Source organism: Siphateles boraxobius, unplaced genomic scaffold (genome assembly GCF_051911475.1).
Source record: "Siphateles boraxobius isolate OS27281-9 unplaced genomic scaffold, OSU_SipBor_1 72, whole genome shotgun sequence".
Taxonomy (NCBI): Eukaryota; Metazoa; Chordata; class Actinopteri; order Cypriniformes; family Leuciscidae; genus Siphateles; species Siphateles boraxobius.
Genome location: NW_027509200.1, coordinates 3,037,376 through 3,054,917, shown reverse-complemented (window position 1 = coordinate 3,054,917; position 17,542 = coordinate 3,037,376). Strand labels below are relative to the sequence as shown.

Below are 17,542 nucleotides of genomic sequence, written 5' to 3'. Positions count from 1 at the left end.
CTGAAAGCCTGTTGCTCTAAATCTAGAGCTTTGAGGTTCAGTGGGATTTCAATATAGATCTCTGGGGTTCTTGGCTCAATTTTACCGAATGCTTCATGACAAAAATCTTCTATATAAGCAGAAATGCCTTAAATGATGGCATTTTCTAGTGCTAAAGTATCTTTACAAACTGTTTAATTAAAATTTAAAATTTAATTAAAAATAACTGAATTAAAACTAAATCCATAAAATGATCTCATGATGGGAACTGCTGAAAGGTTCTTAGTTATATGAAGCTCCTGACGGAACCCTTGAAGCTTCCATATGGAACCTTTTCCTCTAAGAGTGAGCCTCAAATAGATAATCAGATAGCATTGATTAAAAACATAATTATAACGAACACACACACACACACACACACACACACACACACACACACACACACACACACACACACACACACACACACACACACACACACACACACACACACACACACACACACACACACACACACACACACACACAGACACACACACACAGAGAGACAGAGACAAAAAAACTGTTTTTCAGAGAAAAATAGCTAAAAGATTCTTAAAATGTAATCTTTTGTGTTCCACGGAAGAAAGAAAATCTTCATGTTTGAATGACATGATGGTGAGCAATGACAAAATTTTCATTTTTGGGTGAACTATCTCTAACATTTGTTCACATACGGCTGCACTGTTTTTCCGCCAATGCTCTGCCATGTGTTACAAATGCGAATAAATATGGATTTGGTTTTAAGCAAATTAATCTATTGGGACAATATATCTAACAAATATAAAGACATGCCAAAGAGCTGTATAAGTGTATCCACAACTGAGAGACCACAAAGGACAACAACTCGCTTCATATTTACATTCTGTGTCCATCAATAATGGATCTAAAACAACAGATTAGATAGCAGATTAATCACAAAGACTAATAATACATTTAGTAGGACTTATGGCAAGTACATATTAAACTAAAATGATGTGACATTTTAGGGTAAAATAAGTCTGAAAAGCAAATAAATACAATGTACATTATTATTCAAAAAAATGTTTAGCCTAATTTTGTATTAACCTGGTGTAAAATGTTTGAAGGTGTTTTGTCAAGCCGACCCTTTTTTAAGATGTCAATAAAAGGTAGATTATGATGGTCCAATGATGCAAAGAAAAGCTGTTTTTTTTTTGTTGCAATAAACAATTTTTTTTTACTGGTCTTTGTCTGGATCAGTTGATGCTTATACAACCATGTCTTTCACCTCAAATTAGTATCTCATTTTATAGTATTTGGTAAATAGTCATGTATAGTAATAAACAGTGTAATGTAGCCAGTTGAGCTTTATGGTGGAGAAAACTACTAAAACAGCAATCTTGAGTCATATCACAAGTTCAGTGCTGTAGCCAATGATTTATGAATTACATAAAGATGTGAGGCTTTTAATGAAAGCCAGTATATTAATCAAGTCTGTCACAATACTCTCAGACTTTGGAGGAATTGTCAATGAAATCAATCTAATGTTGATCTGTTTCTGTAAGGGTTCATAGCACTGTCTACAAAGAGGATCAGGTTCAGTTCCACACATGTGCGGCTCATATGAGCAGATGTTATTGGCTAAAACAGATCAATGTCTCTTACACTGACAGGAACCACTTTGGAGTTAAGCAAGTGTAGGTGTACACATAAATGCAAAGGTAAAGGTTACATTTTAGGAATTGTAAGATGATGTTGATTTACAAAAAAAAGAAACAAAGGAAAATCATTTGATGTTTCTGTCTCTATAAAGCTACTCCTGAAAAGCACACTGTGCTCTGATTGGTCGGCTGGATCAGTGTGTTGTGATTGGTCGAGCGCTTCGAGTGTGTTCGGGAAATGTCCCGCCCCTTACCATAACCGCCAGTTTAACACACTACTAACTAACTCAACCAGGCCCCGCCCCTTTATTCTGCGTATGAATTATTATAATGAGGAATATTGTGACGTGTTCGTTCCCGGAAGAAACTCAAGACTACAATGGAGGCGTTTCAGGAGTTCAGAAACACTGACACTGATATAGAGAAGAACTGGAGCTTTTTCACTCTCAAACAGCAACATTACACACTAAAGAAAAATGAACATGGAGAAAAGCAGAACAGGTGGTCGCTCAGGCCTTGACGCACCAAGCAACATCAACTTTTTTATATGACTGTATGGAGCTGGTTATGTGATACAAACAATCAAAAATGTATTAGTTTACAAATCATGCACAATGATTTGAAGTGTTTTGAGGTCATAAGATAGAACTGCTTAAGGATTCGTGCAAAAATGCATCATAATGAATCAATAATATGCTGCTGTCAAAAGAAATTAAAGTTAAAACTTTTGTGTTGTACTGCCACTATAATTAAATTCAGCTGAAACCTGTAGTGCAGTTTTGCAAAAGGCAGGTTTTTCCCGTAGACTTTAAGAAAATATGGACGTAGTGTCCGTGATGTCACCTGTACGTTTCTGAAGAGCCTTTTTGAAGCCCAAAGTGGGCGGAGCCAGTTGTCGCCATCTTGGCCGCGCGTCACTCCCGGATAATCGAAACAGGGCAGCGAGGCGGATTAGCTGAGGTGGCGTGATGCTAAAAGACAGCAGACAAACGGCTAGGAGTGACATCATCTCAATCCACCTGTCACTCAAGTGGCCACGCCTTTAATTATGCAGAACTTAAAGGCTTAATATAATTTATACACATGAGTTATACAAAAATTCACCCCCTCACAGTTGTTGTGAAGGGCAAAATTGGCTATATAGACCAAAACCACTTTTTGCACCATGTAAACATGTTTTTCTGCTGTGAAGTTGGGGATTTTAACATGGGGGTCTATGGGATTGACTCTCTTTTGCAGCCAGTCTCTAGTGGCCAGTCCATGCATTGCAGCTTCCGTGTTGGATTCAAGAGGGAGACTGGAAGGTTGCTGTTTGATTTTTCTTTGATTTTGGAAAAAAGCAAACAATGTCAGCCTTTTACAGTTTGCTTTCATTGAATTCTCCTTCTCTCAGTGGACAGCCGAACAACAGTTTGTTCACATGATTATTGGGGAACCTGTTGCCGATCCTTTGGCAAAGCAGATCAAAATACAGCGTGTCACACAATTCCTCTGATCCCTTTGTGTGCTTCTGTGTAACTCCCTTCCCCCCACGACTCTCGTAACCTCTCTGTGCTCGGGACGGCGAGGCTGTAAACCACACCGGGGCTATTAATTAATGAATGGCCTTTAGCCGAGAGGCTGGAGAGCGTAGTGCATCTGTGCGACTGAAGAGACCAGAGCAGTGTTAATGTAGGGGAGGCGGTGGACGTTTCTCACCGATCGACTATCAATCACCTGCACTATTGTGGTCGTGCCCAGCTCTCGGGGCAGAAGCAGCCGGGGGAGGGATGAGGCGCGGGAGAAGAAGAGGGAAGATGGCGATCGAGGGGCCTGGGCATCATCCACCGCTAACCCTCGTGCCGCTGCTGATGAGCGTAGCGGCGGTGTTGATCTCACACCACGTCTTCAACGCCGCGGCACAGATACCAGACCCAGAGGTAGGAGCTGCTCGGATGTTATGGCCCTTACACTGCACTGTCGCTGTGGCTGTCTTTGTGTCGGACAGGCTCGCGTGAACTGCTCAGTTTTATGGCACTGGATGCATTGACAGACACAATGGCAGTGATGAGGTTAAAAATGCAGTAGGTTTCTAGGCAACTCTTTAGTTTAAGGTCCAATTCTCACTATTAACTAGTTGCTTATTAGCATGCATATTGGCTGTTTATTAGTACTTATAAAGCACATATTAATGCCTTATTCTGCATGATCATATTATACATCCCTTAATCCCATAGCTAAACTACCTTACTATTAATAAGCAGTAATTAGGAGTTTATTGAGGGAAAAGTCATAGTTAATAGTGAGAATTAGACCATAATCTAGATTTCTCTAACTACAAATAAAAGTTAGTGCTAATGTTATTTCAAAAACATGTATTGACAGTTAAACGCCGCTGTTTATTTATATTGCTATTAAAAAGCTAAGTGCAGAAGTGCAAGGACACTGTGTTGGGTCTGTCAGGCAAAAACACGATTCCTTGCCTGATTTTATTTTTTAATTGAAGCAACCAAGGACCAATTTATTTATAACTAGTTGTTTATTATCATGCATATTACTAGGAAATTGTCTGTTTCTTAGTACTTATAAAGCACACATTAATGCCTTATTCTGCATGATCATAGTGTACATCCCTTGAAAACCCAATACTACATTTAAGAACTACTTTATACTATTAATCTGCAGTAATTAGGAGTTTACTAAGGGGAAAAGTCATCATTAATAGTGAGAATTGGACCTAAAGTGTGACCAATTTCTCTAACTACATCTCAAAGTTAGTGCTAATGTTGTTTCAAAAAAATGTATTGCCAGTCAAACGCTGCTGTTTATTTATTAGACTAGCGTGAACTGCTTCTCAGTTTTATGGCACTGAAGGCATTGACAGACACAACTGCAGTGATCCATTGGCTTCATGAGGTTAAAAACTCATCTAGACCTGTAGAAGATTTCCCTGTAACTCTTTATACATACTTTTGTAATGCCATAAGCGCTAACTTTGAGATGTAGCTAGAGAAATTGGTCACACTTTAGTTTAAGGTCCAATTTTCACTATTAACTAGTTGCTTATTAGTTGTTAGCATGCATATCATTAGGATATTGTCTGTTTATTAGTACTTATAAAGCACATATTAATGCCTTATTCAGCATGATCATATTCTACATTTCTTAATCACCCAATACTTACTCCTAATTACTGCTTATTAATAGTTAGTAAGGTAGTTATTAAGAGTTTATTGAGGCAAAAGTCGTAGAGAATTGGACCCTAATCTAGATTTCTCTAACTACATCTAAAAGTTAACGCTTATGTTATTTAAAAAACAGTCAAATGCAGCTGTTTATTTATTTATTTATTTATATTGCTATTAAAAAGCTAAGTGTAGTAGTGCAAGGACACTTGTGCTGGGTCTGTCAGACAAAGCAATGATTCCTTGCCTGAAAAAAAAATGTAAATTGAAGCAACCACGGACCAATTTATTTATAACAATCCACCCAGACGATAAACCTCTGAGAAAAGTGTGAGTTCAGGAACATTAGAGCTCACCTTCATGAAAGGTCACTTCCTCAGAGAGTCTCGAACGACTGATGGATAATAAATAAAGAGATGCATGATGTGCATAGCAAACATAGAGCATCATTTATGTTTCTTTTCTTCATTTTTTTCACCCAAAGTACTGAAATAAACTATTGGAATAGGAGAAAAGGATAATGGCTGTTTGAACTTTGAAGGTCATCGGTCACAAAAACACATTGACACAGATGATCAAATGATGATTTAAACAAACCCCTAACTTAAACTTTAAAGTCATAATGAAACGGCATGCATTGTATGGTGTGCTTGTTTCAGTGCGACGCAGTATGAGATTTTGTTCAGGAATTATTTATTTATTTATTCTCAAGGATAGGTATCGGCTCCGATTAAGCATGTTTTTTTAACTGATCTGTGTCCTAAGCCTGATCCTCAGTTATCCTAAGCTCGATCCGTTATTTGACAGCAGCATTCGTGCCGGTGTTGTGCAATAGTGTGCAGATTCAAGTTGGTTTGCCATCCGCCATTGAGAGGAAAAGAAGAAGCTCAAATGTGTGTCAAGCGCACGTTCAAGCTTCCATGTTTAGCATATTTAATGCACACTTTTGTAATGAATCACTCAAAAGTCATTTATTTATTGTTTATTTTTATCTGCCGTCAGACTATGTGAGATGCCGTTGCCATAATACAAACAAATCACTGCAGTTTCCAGTTGAACACTAGACACAGTTAAACACAAACAACTTGTATTGCTTTTCACAAAAAATTATGATTACTGGGGCAGATTATTGATTAATAAAGACTTATTTCTGTGCGGTTCCTTGCACAATACTATATTATGACCTAAAAACAGTTACCCATAGTCCATGACATTTGCATCCCATACGCAGCTCCATATGTGTGTGTTTTGTGAAGAAGTAAACTTGCTCAGTAGCTCAGCTGGTACAGTAGTGCACTCGTGATGTGAATAATCTCCCGTTTGCTTTTGTTAACACTATCGAGTATGTTTAGGGTTTAGTGTAGGTGTTACATTATTTTCAAACACAAATGAACCTTATAGCACCACTCACCGGACATTTAAATTCCCAACTGGTGCGATACATACAACCAACATGATAAAACGTTGTCAGATTCAGGTAAAACTGAACGTGTTTTTAGTGCCACTCACTGAATAAATAATTGTATCCCTTAAAACCCATCTTTGATCTCCAAAATGACATATTTAAAAAATAAATCCAACATTAAAATATCTTGAATGTAACTCGACACCCTTGCCTCATTTAGTATACGCAGTTCTATGAATATGCAAATGAGCCCCGCCTCCACTCACTCACTCGCTCAGAGATCCACTCGGTTAACTCGTGTAAAAGCTGATGTATCAGAATATAGAAATACAGTACAGAGTACAGAAATAGTTCAATGGCATTGTCACTGTTTGATTTTAAATGGCCAACCATGTAACAGAAATTAGTTTGAGATTTTTTTAATTTTTTTAACAACAATTGGTCCATTAAGGAAAAATCACATTGCAAACATTATGTGAAAGTTACTTTTGGATGTTCTCTGAACGTTCTGAAACAAGTAGTATAACATTTAAAAAACATCTGACTCGAAACATTCAATGAAAGACGTATAAAACATTTTTTTTTTGCTAACGTTTTGGCGCTCAGGTCAGGAATATGTGTGGAAAGTAGCAGAAAAGTAATTGAAGTGAGATGGGAATGACTGTTGAACAGGACCTGAAAAAGCAGGAATGGTTTAATCATGTCGATTCACTATGATACACTGTTTATTCTGTTTATTACCGGCTTTACTGGCCTATAACCTATTTTTCTCCATTTTTAGGTGTTCTTGCTTATTAGTAAATTTCACCTTTTTGATTACTGTTGCTTGTGTTGTACCATGTGTTAAATGGATTTTAATTTAAAACTCATTTCGGGTTCATTTCATATTTTTAACCCAGCAGTACAGTCATTTTTTAAACAGTTAAAAAATAAAAAAAGCATGTTGGATAGAACATTTAATCCAAAGCAGCTGTGTCAAAATAAACCAAAATGACCACATTTTGACATAATTGTCACAATGATCCAAGTTGTTTTTAACCCAGCATTTTTTAGAGTCTATAAAAACAAAAATAAAAAAATAGATTACTCAGGAAAATATCTACCAAAAAAAAAAGGATCTTTGAACATGCAGGCTATTAAATGTCTGTTATATGTTTCGAATTAAATTGCAGAAAACGCTGATGTAAATGTAAATGTTTTATATAGAATGAAGTATATAGAGCTGTTATTAAAAATAGCCATGAGATGAGCTTTTCCAGAGCTGGACTTACGGTATACCTGGACATGGCGTCTCAAAGACATGGCACTGATGGAGTGAGGCGCAAATATACAGAGCAACAAATATATAACAGTGCAGATGAAACACAAGGTGTGTCTAAAAATGTCACGCAAATATAACTTCAGCTGTTCTCAGACACATCTATAAGGTGCTGGCAAAAGATAGAGCGTTTACAACTGCTAATCCTGCAGGTTTCTATCAGCAGGCGTCAGAAGCAGAGGTTTTCTGCTTATTAAACACTCATTACAGGGTCAATTACCAGGTGCCGCCAATTTCCCTGCCTGTACAATGTTTAATTCCAACATGAAACATCTTAAGGAGCACAAATTCAAGGTTTGGTGACATTTAGTGCCCCGGCTGGCTCAGCAGGCCATCATATTTATAGACACAGTGATCAAAATGATTTCTTCTTCAATCGGCTGCAGGGAGTCTGTGTGAGACACGATTATATCATATCATGTAATGCTGGAAGAACAATCTCTTCATGCTATTTAATATATACATACAAACACGTTTAAATATGTGTCATTTATTTTACACACGTGAATGTGTCGGACAGTTTCAGTCTGTCTGAAGTCTCTGCTTGCTGTTTGTCTCGAGATGTGAATGATTGTACCTCGAATCAGAGTCAACAGTTTTATTTATCTGAAGGATAGAGGAGAAGGGACATAAAGTACATTACAAAGAAAAATATCAATATATGATGTACTAACAGTTGAACTCTCGGGACAGGGTGCGTCTCATGATTGAGTGGCTGTCAAGAACATTGAATGAGCCAATAAATCTTTCAATTCAACAACATGATTTTTTTTCTGTTTTCAAATAGATCTACTCGTTTTCACTCAAAAATCCTTGTTTTTTAGTGGCTTTTTAAAATTCACAACTGGTTAGTGCAGTTGTTTGTCTATTCGGTATAGGATTTATAATCATTGCTAATCAATACAAGGAGAAAATGGCGGAGCCGTACCCTTGTGGATTGAGCATAACAGACATTCAGAGGTTTTAACTTAAAATGTTTAACTTAAAAACATATATAAATATTAGGAAAAGATGTGAAAGATGCCAGACCTTTACTTCTCCTGACCACAGGTTTCAGAGATCTATATCTAAATACTAGTGCTGTCATTAATCGCATCTAACATAAACATTTTTGTTTATCTGTTATATATATGTGTGTGTGTGTGTGTGTGTGTGTGTGTGTTTGTATAATATGTGTGTGTATATATAAACTTTTATGTTAGATGTGATTAATTGATTTGACAGAACTACTGAACACATTTATTGGATGACTATATTATGACATTTAAACATCAATATTTGCATGATTCAGTGATATTTTTGTCATTCCATAATGATCCACTAGTCTGTTTTGTCTATGGGGGATTTGTAGTCTTAAGTCATGTAGATTTAGAGTTAATAAGTTACATAATTAATGGAGTAATTATTTAATAATTCTATGAATAACATTTACATTGACATTAGATTTGATTTCAAGCCATTCTTCACTATTTATCACAAGGATTATTCACATTCGATGTGATGTCACAGTCTATTGCTATTGTGACATCACTTCAGCTATAATATAGGCATATGCCGTTCTGTGCAGGAGCCCGAAGTCTGTGTAAAAGACAAAGTCCAGGATACGTGAACAGGTTGTTTTATTCATCTTGGAGAATTACCACAGTTTGATGTATGACTTCTCTCAACTGCTCTTGATGTAATCCCAGACTGACTCAATGGTGGGAGTAGATCTCTGTGTAAGCCGTATGTATCGGAGGACTCCTCATTCTGCTATTCCTTATTCAAATAAAAGAACATCAGGCTTCACTGTCAAATAATAGGCTATCGCATTCCCTGTGCATTTATGTGCGGTTGTCTCTCCTGAAACTCTGCAGTGTATACGAGGCCGTTGGTCCTCTATAGTGGCATGAGAAATAAAACTTTTATTCAAATTGACCTATCGGTAAGCTCCTCCCTTCAACCGCAGATCAGCAACCGTTAGCAACAGTAACTAAGGGGGGCGGGGCTCACCGATAGGTCAATTGAGAATAGATTATATCCAGAAAGCGAGCAAAGAGCACTCTCTTTATAGCAACTGAAGCTGTCAATCACTTCAGTTGCAGTGTGATTGGGTACAATGCTCAACAGTGCAAACCACGTTGTAATTAGGAACCTTTGACAGTCTTCAGATCGTGAACACAAATAACCAGGGACCATTTGAAAGCAGCTGCCTATCAGTGGGTACCGAACCGAGTCCAAATAGTCTCGGCTATTTTTGTTTTTGTTTTGTTTATTTAGATCCCTATTAGCCACTACCTACGTCTTCCTGGGTAAAAATACAGAACTACATTATTCAACAACAATAAAAGTCCAGTCAATAAAACATATAAACCCCAAATTCATTCCAATATCAAAATCAACAATTTACTACTGTGATATTAAAATATTGTGCCATTAAATAGTCCTTTAAATATTTTTTAAACCTCATTATATGTAATTTCCGATGGCAAGTCATTCCATGTTTTCATTCCATATACTACAGTCCTTTGTTTTTCATTGGTTTATGAAAGCGTAAGTAAAAACATCCCTTTGACGCCTGTCTGGTATTAAAATGATGACTTCTACTTCAATACAAATGTTGGCAGTACAGGACATTGTGGACTCTAGACACTGAAACATTTCTTATAAAACAAAGCAGCGAGACAATCGTCCTATCCTTCACCAGTGGCCAACCTAACGTTTTGTGCACACTTATTAAATTAGTCCATCTATAAAAGTGAGTCTTTTTACTTTAAAGTGAGTCGAGCGGCTCTATTCTGGACTAATTGTAATTTTTCCAAGTCTTTACTTGATGCACTCGACCACTGGAGAGTAATCTAAACAAGAACCATTGAGAAATGCAATGTTATGTTAAAAAAATGTGTGTTACACTTTTATTTTAAGGTGTCTGAATTACATTGTAATTATTCAAGTGCTAGATAATATTAATTTACTACATGTACTTACTATTGGATTAAAATTAGCTGGTTAAGGGTTAGTTGCATGTAATTATGGACAATTTATAGTAATTACTACAGTAACTACATGCAACATGTGTAGCAAGGAGACTGTAAAATAAAGCGTTACGAAAATGTGCACATCTCTTAATGAGCACTTAAGCCTGGTGTCTAATATAACTCCAAGAAGTCTTGTTTTCTCTACCTGTTCAATAGGCATACTCTTTACAGACAGAATAAACTCTGGTTTGGATTTAAATGTATTGTTTGATCCAAACACAATGCTTTTGTTTTTTTTAATCAAATTTAAGGTCAAATGTTTGTGAAATTAACGGTCAAAATGTCTGTCAGTCCGCCCATGCCTATTGATTCCCAACCTGCACCGTAAATGACCACATGAATATTATTCCAGCCGTTACATCAAATATTAGCGGTTCAGGAATGGGAATGGGCTTAGCACAAACCCCTGAGGCACTCCGCTCTGATGATATTACTGTGAGTCTCAGTTTCGTCTCATTCTCTGGCCAATATGTATCTGTATGTATATATGCATTGAAGAGTTTCTGCATGTGAACTGTTAGCTTGCTAGTACAGTATCTGCTTAGACCTGACCGAAACAGGTGCCAATCTCTGAATGGGCTTTCAGCACTCTCTCAGTCGATGCGACACAGCAGGAGACATGTGGAAATCTCAGGCTTTATTGAATAACACTGAAACATCAATAGTAATTTACTTTTATCTGCTATCTCCAGCCTTACTGATAGGAAATGTTACCCTTTATCTAGCAAAAATATCACTCTAATCAGTCAATACTAAATACTAATGGTTTAAGTCGATGCTAATTATTAGTGCTGTGCTATTTCATCTGGTGACTTAACCCTTTACTCTAAATATTCAACTTTATAATGCACCTTTTACACGACAGACATGAATGATTTGTTTGTGAAGCTTGTTGAGAAGAAATGTGCTAAAGTTGGATATTTATGTAACATACGATATATATATATATATACTATAAAGCAATTCTGACCTGCTTGATTCCCTGTAAACTATATTATCACCCGACTATAAACATTAACCTCATGATTTTCTGTAAAGCTGCTTTGATGAAAAGTGCTATACAAATAAAGTTGACTTGACTTGCCTTACAGAACATGTTTTCCATACAAATTTTATGCAAATAAATTTAAAAAATGTGCTAAATTTAGGCGGATAATTGTTTTATCCAATAAGACGGCATGAGCATAAACTACGGTGGAAATAAATAAATCCCTTGATGTCAGAGGCTGTGATTGTATAACTGGACTAACTAGCGGACCAATTGCATCACAGCATCTCAAATGACAGCGTTAATTGGGTTTCGTCTGCGGCGCTTAAGCGCAACTAATTTATGATGGAGGAAAAAAGAGACAGTTTCTTTCCGGATTGCAGAAACTTCCATTTACATAACAAATATGTTGCACCAATGTTCCCAGGAAGTGATGATTTTGTCCTCTTGAACACATCGGATAGAAATTATGCTTTATTCGCAATTTTTTTTTTAAAAAAAGTTAAATTCGCAACTTTGGAAGGAAATACAGTTTTAGAGACTTGGGGTGGCCTATATGATTTTATTCAGTCAGTAAATGTGTCATATAACTCTTTGGCAGACGAAACTATAATCATGTTGGTACATGACATCTCATCATCATATAAGACTAGCAGCTGCTTGTCACCACCAGAACTGTGAGGAACTGGTCTCCAGATTGTCTTAAAGTGACATGTCTTGAGTCACATTGCAATGGCAGACACACAGTCATTGTATGACCGCTACATACATTTTTATGTGGACAATACAGTTGCATGAAGACGAAAAGTTCCTTCAGTGAAAAGCTTTGTATCAGCAAGGACTCACAGATGGAGACAGGAGACAAGTGAAGTGAAGCCTGACTACAGGTATAATAGTTCAGGAGTGCAGACTTTGAAAGAAGACTACAAATGAGATGTGGAGTGATAACCTGTGCAGAGGAACTTGGACAACTAATCAGCATGTCAACACTGACCGAATCCTTCCACTAGAGCTCTTTGTATGACACAAACCTGTTGAATTATTAAAACGCTGGAAACAAACTCTCACCTTAAAGCTGCTGTCACATATGGAGCCTGAAACCTGCCAGAGCTGGAGACAAACACTCAAAAGTTAGTTTTTCAAAGGAACTGATACTTGATATCAGAGTTATTTTAGTGTCATTGAGATTAGTTTTCATTAACTAAGAACGAACTGCACTTATACAGCATTTATTAATCTTTGATGTTAATTTCTACGATTATTGAACTTAAACTTTTTTAAAATCTTGTTAACATTAGGTAATGCACTGTGAACTAACATGAACTAACAATGAACAGATTTTTATTAACTAACATTAACAAAGATTAATAAATACTGTAACAAATGTATTGCTCATTGTTAGTTCATGTTAGTTAACCCTTAAAGACCTAACCGGACTCGTATTCTTTTCTTGGTTTTTCTGACCCATTATAGCAGTCAGAATCAAATCATTTTAAACAGGAGAACTTGAAGTTTCAATCTAGCTCATTTAAATCCCAATTTTACATTTATTTTGTTTTAGATGGGATGAATTTACCAGATTTAAGAAAAATGGCAGCAAATTTTTTAAGTTTTTTTTACTCAACTCAAACAAATCCTCCTGAAGTTTGGATTTTTACCTTCAGATAGGGGTTTTACTGGGATTTTCTAGATTTCCAGATAACATTTTGTCTACATGTAACAATGTAACTAGAAAGTTATAGCCATTTATTACAACATTATTATAGGCGATTTTCAGTGAAAAGCTGGTGTTTTTTTTTTACTGGCAATGTACAGTAGGAGTGCCCAAAACAGATCAGGAAGTAAAATAGAAGCAAAAATCTCGAAATTGAGATAACTCTTATTTATGAAGACAAATATTCCATGAAACCCTCCACAAAAATAAGTTTGAACATCAATGCAAACATTACAACAGCAAGAAACATAAACGGGTGATATAAAATATGAAAAAAATATTTTCAAATTCACTCACAAGGTTGCTACTGAAACAGATATTTTAAAAGTATGCTGGCTTAGAGTATCTCTCTCTCTCTCTCACTCTCAAACACACACACACACACACACACACACACTTTTCCTCTTCTTTTAGTCTAAAAACGCACCGCAAGCAATTCCCAGCCTGAAGTGTTTCTGCCTCTCTTCTTGACACTGTGATTATATGAGAAGGTGGTTAAATCTTCCCGCAATTCTTAATCACTGCTATTGTTGCCATTCCCTCCATTTAGGTGGAACAATTACCTGGAAATAAAAAGAGATGCGGGATAAATATAAAAAAAAATTCTCCTCCCTATCTTCCCTACAGCTCCTGCCAACAGACCCGCCGAAAAAGCCGGATCCGGTCACCTCAGAAACAGTGGTGTTTTGGGGTCTTCGATTATGGCAGGTTATTGGCATTTTCTCCATGTTCATCCTAGCAATTAGTAAGTGTCTAAAAGTGTTCATCTTATATTAAAAGCCGTATTGCATTCAATATGACTCATGTTTTAGCCACTCTTTCCAAGGACTGAGGCTTTCAAGCTACAAAGGGACAAAAAGAGCTCATAACTTCAGAAGACATGGAAGTTTTATTGACTATTTTTTTTATACATTAATGATACTTATGGCACGTTTTGTGTCCATTTTGTAGCTTGAAATCTCCAGTCTCCTTTCATTGTAACTGCATGCAAAGGAGTAACCAATATATTAAAAATTCCTCCTCTTGTGTTTCACAGAAGAAAAATACTGTTTTTATATAATTGACATGAGGGCGAGTAAATGATGAAAGAATTTTTATTTCTAGGTGACCTGTTTAAAATGGCAAGCTATGCATAAATTTGCATTCAGAATTCCAATAAATTAGTATAAAAAAACACACTAAATTATTTACACGTCGTGAATCGCATTAAGTGATTTAATGAAATTTCCCCAGAGCAAAATAGCATTTACAGAACAAAGAGATTTGAGACGCTGCCTGTTGTGAGGGATGATCCCTTTCACACGATTTCAAAGCTCTCTTCCCCATTTCACAGTAATAACGCTGTGCTGCATCTTCAAATGCCGAATTCCACGAACGAAAAAAGAGATCGAGGCTCGGAACTTACAAAGACAAGCTGCGAAGACGTACGCCAACACACTGGAGACGGTGCCCCCCCTCGACGAGCTGACGGACGTGCCGGGAGGTAAGAGTCTGATCTCTGAACACACTCACTGTCTGTGGGTTTGTGTTGCACATCTGGTTTGTATTCGTACGACCTCATTTGTATGTTCTCATAGTAGGGAAAGCGCTTCATACTTACATTTTTTTATTCAAATCATACATTTTCACATTGCAAACTCATTACAAACTCAATTACAAACTCAAAAAAGGTACATATTCTTGTGAAACGGGTTTTGAGCAATTATATAAGTAATATATATATATATATATATATATATATATATATATATATATATATAGTACTGTGCAAAAGTCTTAGGCATGTTAGTATTTTCACCCCCCAAAAATGGTTTTAAGCCAAGTATTTATATCTTTGGCTGTAGTGTGTCAGTGCCATTAATTGAAGAGCAGTTGTATGACACACACACACACACACACACACACACACACACACACACACACACACACACACACACACACACACACACACACACACACACACACACACACACACACACACACACACATGTCATCCACATCACAGGAGACATTCTGCATTTTTACATTTTTAATAAAACACTGCTTAGAATGTTTTTAAAGCCATTTGAAATATGAGGACTTATGAAATGTCCTCATTTTCCCGAGTGTCCTCATATTGAAGGTGTGTTATCATAAAAATGTCCTCAGTTGTCATGAAAACAAGTGCACACACACACACACACACACACACACACACACACACACACACACACACACACACACACACACACACACACACACACACACACACACACACACACACACACACACACACACACACACACACACACACACACACAGTGTTGGGGAAAGTAACTACCTAAAAAAGTAGCTAATTGCATTGCATTGTTACTTTTAATGGAACGTAATGCATTACATGACTTTTGCGCTACTTTTTGTCACCTGAGCTGGGCTTGAATGTTTTTTGCATAATAATATGGTTAAATTGGATCATCGAAGGTCAGCAGCAAAGACACTGGTTAATAAAGTGAGATAACTGTTTTTTTCGACTGCTAAACGACAGTGAGCACAACTGGAGCTGCACGTGTAAACTCGAACTACAGTTCATGTGGAGCAAACTCTAGTTCAAAACTCTACACACTTATCCCATGACTTTAACACAACCTGCACAACACTGTGGATTTACAGCACTTTGTCCAAATGCTAACACACTGCTGTCAAAACTGTTGAAACACACATTCACAACAGAATAGAGTTCAGCTTGTGTCTCTCACACACTGACTGCAGTTTCAGCTGAAAGGATGAGCTGGGCTTGTTTGTTATTTGTTCGAATTACAGTTTGTACTTTTAGTTTCTACATTTTCTTTCTCATTACTGTAATTCCGTAAATTATTACAGACTATTGAAGCAAACTGCTAACTTTCATTTACCTTAAAGAATTATGTTCTAAACATTTAAATAAATCAAGTGAAAGAATGTCACTCTTTTCTTTGAAGAAAATATTACTTTGTGTGAAGTCACTGAAAGTATTCTAACTGTAATGCTGCGTTCACACCGGACGCGAATAGCGCGTCAAATTCGCGCCTACCGCGTCTAGTTATACGCTTATACGTTTTTATGTTGATCGAGCATTCACCGAGAGAGTCACAGCTCTGTATTTGCTCTGGAGAGCAGAACGGCGGCGTAGGGGTCATCGTCGCCGTATTTGTGTCCATCTGACCCTTCGACCCAGTGTGGCGAGTTTCACCATTGCTCGCACCAGGAGTTGCGCCTGGATGACAGCGGCTTTCAGCGGTACTTCCGCCTGTCCCGCGCCCAGCTTGATGACCTGTTGTCCCGCATCGGAGCGAGGATCACCCTCGCCCTCATCCACCTAATCTGTCAATTATTTTTGTTTTACGCTATTCGCGTCCGGTGTGAACGCAGCATAAAGATGAAAAGTTACTATTTTCTGTATTGGTGTTTGATTCTAGTGTTGTTACTCTGTGTGTTCTGAGTGACAGTGTGTGATATCTCAGTGAGGGTTGTGTAGTGTTTTCCTCTCAGTGTGTTCTGAGTGACAGTGTGTGTTATCTCAGTGAGGGTTGTGTAGTGTTTTACTCTCAGTGTGTTCTGAGTGACAGTGTGTGTTATCTCAGTGAGGGTTGTGTAGTGTGTTTACTCTCAGTGTGTTCTGAGTGACAGTGTGTGTTATCTCAGTGAGGGTTGTGTAGTGTTGTTACTCTCAGTGTGTTCTGAGTGACAGTGTGTGTTATCTCAGTGTGGGTTGTGTAGTGTGTTTAGTCTCAGTGTGTTCTGAGTGACAGTGTGTGTTATCTCAGTGAGGGTTGTGTAGTGTTGTTACTCTCAGTGTGTTCTGAGTGACAGTGTGTGTTATATCAGTGAGGGTTGTGTAGTGTTGTTACTCTCAGTGTGTTCTGAGTGACAGTGTGTGTTATCTCAGTGAGGGTTGTGTAGTGTTTTTACTCTCAGTGTGTTCTGAGGGACAGTGTGTGTTATCTCAGTGAGGGTTGTGTAGTGTTTTCCTCGCAGTGTGTTCTGAGTGACAGTGTGTGTTATCTCAGTGAGGGTTGTGTAGTGTTTTTACTCTCAGTGTGTTCTGAGGGACAGTGTGTGTTATCTCAGTGAGGGTTGTGTAGTGTTTTCCTCTCAGTGTGTTCTGATTGACAGTGTGTGTTATCTCAGTGAGGGTTGTGTAGTGTTTTTACTCTCAGTGTGTTCTGAGTTACAGTGTGTGTTATCTCAGTGAGGGTTGTGTAGTGTTTTTACTCTCAGTGTGTTCTGAGGGACAGTGTGTGTTATCTCAGTGAGGGTTGTGTAGTGTTTTCCTCTCAG

At 37.4% G+C, this 17,542-nt stretch overlaps 1 protein-coding gene across 1 annotated transcript in view; it reads left to right on the top strand.

Moving 5' to 3' along the window:
* The first annotated feature begins 3,251 nt into the window (after positions 1-3,251).
* tmie (transmembrane inner ear) overlaps positions 3,252-17,542 on the top strand; it is a 47,855-nt gene continuing 33,564 nt past the window's right edge. The window contains exons 1-3 of the mRNA XM_077217282.1: positions 3,252-3,559; positions 13,874-13,991; positions 14,580-14,729. Coding sequence (XP_077073397.1) covers positions 3,410-3,559; positions 13,874-13,991; positions 14,580-14,729 — 418 coding nt within the window. The 5' untranslated portion in view covers positions 3,252-3,409. The remainder of the gene's footprint in view (positions 3,560-13,873; positions 13,992-14,579; positions 14,730-17,542) is intronic.